Raw genomic sequence first — 4,788 nt, 5'->3', positions numbered from 1 at the left:
CCAGCCTGGGCTACAGAGCGAGACTCCGTCTCAAAAAAAAAAAAAAAAAACAAACCAAAAAAACAAAAAACAAGTTTGGAGTGGTGGCATGCACCTGTAACCCCCGCTACTTGGGAGGCTGCGCCAGGAGAATTGCTTGAACCCAGGAGGTGGAGGTTGCAGTGAGCTGAGATTGCACCACTGCACTCCAGTCTGGGTGACAGAGCAAGACTCTGTCTCAAAAAACAAAAACTTGAACCATGATCAGCAGTAAAGAAGACATTTACATTATAACCAGTGCAGACCAAGGTATATGTTTCATGAAACAAGACTTTCCCCTGCTCTACAGGTGCACGCATATTTTCTGTCCTATTCTTCTTTTTAAATGCTGGTTGCAACCCACTAAATTATTTCATGTGACCTGCATGACATCCGGCTATGTAACCCAAAGTCAAGTTACCTCCCCTCTGTTAGCCTCAATGTCCTCATCTACAGAATAGAAATAAACACTCATTGATTCAGTGCAGCATGTGTGTATATGGGGCACTGCACCTTACAGGTTCTCAGTAAATGTTATTATGGCCGGGAGCAGTGGTTCATGCATAGAACCCCAGCACTTGGGGTGGCCGAGGCAGGAGGATCGCTTGAGACCAGGAGTTTGAGACCAACTTGGGCAACATCAGGAAACCCAATCTCTACCAAAAAAATTTTTTTTTAATTACCCGGGCCAGGCACAGTGGCTTGCCGGGCAGGGTGGCTCACGCCTGTAATCCCAACACTTTGGAAGGCTGAGGTGGGTGGATCACTTGAGGTCAGGAGTTCGAGACCAGCCTGGCCAACACGGTGAAATCCCATCTCTACTAAAAGTATAAAAATTAGCCAGGCGGCTGGGCGTGGTGGCTCATGCCTGTAATCCCAGCACTTGGGGAGGTCGAGGCAGGCAGATCACAAAGTGAGGACATAGCAGAGTCATCCCTTGATCCCTGGGCAGCCTGGTGCCAAAGCTCTACCACTGCCTGACCAACATGGTGAAACCCCGTCTCTACTAAAAATACAAAAATTAGTGGGGAGTGGTGGACGCGTGCCTGTAATCCCAGCTACTCAGGAGGCTGAGGCAAGAGAATCGGCTTGAACCTGGGAGGTGGAGGTTGCAGTGAGCCGAGATGGCGCCACTGCACTCCAGCCTGGGTGACAGAGGGAGACTCCGTCTCAAAAACAAAAAACAAAAAACAGAAAACAAATAACCAGGCATGGTGGCAGGCACCTGTAATTCCAGCTACTCAGGAGGCTGTGGCAGGAGAATTGCTTGAATGTGGGAGGCAGAGGTTGCAGTGAGCCAAGATGGTGCCACTGCACTCCAGCCTGGGCAACAGAGCGAGACTGTCTCAAAGAAAAAAAAAAAAGTACCCGGGCGTGATGGTGCACAAGTGTGGTCCCAGCTACTCAGGAGGCTGAGGCGAGATAATTGCTTGAACCCAGGAGTTTGAGGCTGCAGTGATTGCGCCACTGCACTCCAGCTTGGGTGACAAAATGAGACTCTGTCTCAGAAAAAAAAAGAAATCATCATTTACATTCCTCTCAATTTCTCTTGGCTTTGCAGGCCCCTGCCTTTGTCTCTCTTTCTCTGTCTCTCTCTCTTTCCTGTCTGATTCATCCTCTCCCTTGCTTCAATCTGTAAATGTTGCCTCTTCTAATCGAGGTCACACAAAGATCCCCCAAAGTCACACCTACCCCCAAAGTTGGCCAAGCGGCTGATGCGGGAGGCAGGCACCTTGCGTTCTCGAGAGCGGTCACTCAGCTGGGAAATGGGGACAAGGTCTGAGTGTGGGAAAGTGGACATCTTGCCCAGAGAGTGCAGCCACCCTGCCACCACACCCTTCCCCAAGTTCACAGGGCCAGCAGTTTTCGTGGGGTGTTGCTGGGTGGATGGGGGTAATGATACCTGGAGCCGGGGTGTCTTCCTGGGACGGGCCTCCCGTGCCCTGCGAATGTCCTCCTCACCCAGGCCTCTCCCAGGCCCACCCTGGTAAAACTTTTGGGCCCAAGAACCTCCACATGGCCCCTGCAAGAGACATACTTTGATTAGGAGGGGAGGACATGGGATCACCTGGCCCTTCTGGGCCCCTCCTGTCCTTTTACTCCACGAAGTCTCCCTCAGCCTCTTCCCCTTGGGGACCTGCTCCCCAGCCTCTTACCCAGTGGTGGGGCCCAGGCCCCAGGGCCCCACAAGGCCGACCAACAGTCTGGCCCAGCTGTCCACCGGTCCCCCGAAGTAGGCCCCCCACCTTCAGCCACATTGCCTGGAGGAGGAGAAGAGGGATTATTCAGGTGGGAGTTGCCTGGCTTCTTGGCCAGGCCCCCATGTTCCTCTGTGTCCACCCTCTCTATTTCCACCCACCAAATACTTCCTCCACTATTAATAGATTCCCACAGTTTCTCCTGGTTCTCCCCTGGTTGCTAAGAATCCTTAGCTCTTCCTGCGCGCCTCCCAAAACCCACTTTCCCCCTCTCCCAACCCTCGCGTTGCTAGGGTCCTCCCCCGTTTCTAGACACCCACAGTTCCTCAGGGGCTACCTCTCCACTTCTCTGAAACCCCCTTCGTTGCTATGCACCGCCTTCCCCTCTGTTGGCCCTGTAGGCACCCGCAATTCCTCCGGTGTCCCCCCGCCCGATCCCCACCCCGTTACTGGGCACCTCCACCCGTTGCTAAGCACCCACTGCTGTCAGCCTCCGATTCCGCAACTTGCTGGGGGCCTCCTGTGCTTCCGGGAGCCTCAGCATGCCCGCCCCCTTCGGCCAGCCAACCAATGGCGCGGCAGCAACTCGCTGACTGGCATGGAGTTTCCCCATCTGTGCGCGGGGGAACGGGCCAGGAGCGAGGCCCGAGCGTTGGAGTCGGGAATTAGGGTGGGCGTCCGGGGGCCCACCTTTGGGGATTGCTGAGGCATCGCGGGAGCGCAAGAGTGCCCTGTCTGCCCTTCCACTCACCTCAAAGTGCCTTGTACGCGACAGACCCGTCTGTTCCCTACACTTTCTTGCAAAGTCTCCGTTACAAACCTGACGCCTCTCTTCTGCACGCGTATCTTGCCAACCCCCCTTCTTATTTTTACCCCTGGCAGGCTCAACACATCTCCTATGAATACACATTCTTCCCAGCAAACATTTCCCTTGCACATGGAGCCCCTCCACTTTGCACAAACACCCACATTCTGGCACCCAACCTCCTTCCTTGCGCATATAAACCCCTTGCCTTGCTTGCCAACTGTTTCCCGCTCACGCCTTCAACTCTTTCGTGTACATACCCCCCCACACACACTTGCACACTGAGGCTCTGTTCCCTCACACACCCTGCTCTCTCCGCTCCCCGCCCACCTGCGGGATGGTGCGACTGGGAGCCCTCTGCTTCCTGTAGGCCTGACATTTCCCAGAACACACTCAGCCAAGATTCCCAGTGCTGAGTCAGGAACCTTGGCATCCCAGAAAACCAGCTCCCATCGTGTGTGTGTGTGTGTGTGTGTGTGTGTGTGTGTGTGTGTGTGCGCGCGCGCGCGCGCCTTGGAAAGCCTGCTCTCCCCACAACAGGCTGACTCACCCACTTCTCACAGTCTGGAATAGAAGCAGCTGGTTGGGGCATCTTTCCCACCACTGGGAGAGTTAGGGATGCCGATGCTTCCCCCACAGAACCCAGCTGTCCCAACCCCTCTTGTCGGGAATCAGGCCTCTTTGTCTCTATTCCTGTACTGTGTAACCTCAGAAAAGCCCTCATCCTTCTCTGAACTTCTCCTTCCCAACCTGTATGATGTACTGGGTGGGCTCCTGCCTTTGACGTCTCATTGGTCTGTGAAGAGGTGACTCATTTTAGAGCCTTGGACCTGTACCCAGTGTCTCCCCCAGCTGATTCAATTTCAAGACAATCCACCTCCTGTCCCCCTTCAGACGTGAAGGGCTGACTCAGGAGCTGGGTGGCAGCTCAGCCTCAGGGACAAAATGTATCAAAATCACCTAGGACAATAAATAATCCCACTGGGCTACAACTGACAGTGCCAGGCCTGGGGCCACGTGCTTCACATATATGAGATCATATCAGATAGCCCCGTAGCTGCAAACAAAGGGTAGAGGCCGGCGGATCTCTGAGCCTCCGTCCTCATGTGTAAAATGGAGCCCTGGCATCCCTATTGTTCAGTCTTGGAGAATGACCTGAAATCGTGTCAGGGTCTGATACAGAACAAGTGCTCTATACATGAGAGAGATTTCTTACGGAAAATTAAATGGAGCGTAAGTCATTTGCTCAGGGTAGCGGAGCTGGGAACTGGCAGAGGAAGGTCTCGAACCCACAACCGTGGGATCTCCAAGTCTTTGAAAGTCTGTCCCGCCCCTGCGTGAAGAATGGGCGCAGGGCTGAACTCGTCACCAGGGGTTTTAGGGAAGGTTGAACTTGTCATTCAACTGTGTAGGGAGGGTGGATTAGTCACAGGGGTGGAGGGAAGGGGCCCACTGGCGCGCCACCAGGACCCCAGTGCCCTAGATGCATACCTGGTCGCGCTTCGGACGCTCAGAGGCAAACCCCCTCCTCTTGGGAGGCGGAGTCAGACGAGGCTCCGTCTCGTTCCGTTGCGCCACGTCCGGTGGGGCGGGGCTTCGGGGCTTTCCCCTGTAAGGGGAGTATCGGTTAACCCTTGCGCAGCGGGGCGGGCTGGAGCTCCGCGGGCCGGAACCCGAGAGTCGGGGCTCCCCAGCCACACCCCTCGCGGGATTTAAAGGGATAGGAGTGGCCGGGTCGGCCGAAGCCCGAACCGAAGGAGCGGGCAT

The 4,788-nt window shown here is 55.1% G+C and overlaps 2 protein-coding genes across 2 annotated transcripts in view; one reads left to right on the top strand and one right to left on the bottom strand.

The window, feature by feature from the left end:
- Nucleotides 1–4,541, bottom strand: part of ADCK4 (aarF domain containing kinase 4) — a 24,277-nt gene extending 19,736 nt beyond the window's left edge. The window contains exons 1-4 of the mRNA XM_011983699.1: nt 4,513–4,541; nt 2,175–2,279; nt 1,922–2,041; nt 1,711–1,777 (exon numbers count right to left, since the gene is read on the bottom strand). Coding sequence (XP_011839089.1) covers nt 1,711–1,777; nt 1,922–2,041; nt 2,175–2,276 — 289 coding nt within the window. The 5' untranslated portion in view covers nt 2,277–2,279; nt 4,513–4,541. The remainder of the gene's footprint in view (nt 1–1,710; nt 1,778–1,921; nt 2,042–2,174; nt 2,280–4,512) is intronic.
- Nucleotides 3,640–4,788, top strand: part of ITPKC (inositol-trisphosphate 3-kinase C) — a 26,592-nt gene continuing 25,443 nt past the window's right edge. Inside the window, exon 1 of the mRNA XM_011984224.1 lies at nt 3,640–3,787. Within this exon, the coding sequence (XP_011839614.1) occupies nt 3,640–3,787 (148 nt within the window). The remainder of the gene's footprint in view (nt 3,788–4,788) is intronic.

The sequence above is a fragment of the Mandrillus leucophaeus genome, unplaced genomic scaffold (assembly GCF_000951045.1).
Source record: "Mandrillus leucophaeus isolate KB7577 unplaced genomic scaffold, Mleu.le_1.0 Scaffold106, whole genome shotgun sequence".
NCBI classification, from domain to species: Eukaryota; Metazoa; Chordata; class Mammalia; order Primates; family Cercopithecidae; genus Mandrillus; species Mandrillus leucophaeus.
This window is presented reverse-complemented; position numbering and strand designations above follow the sequence as displayed.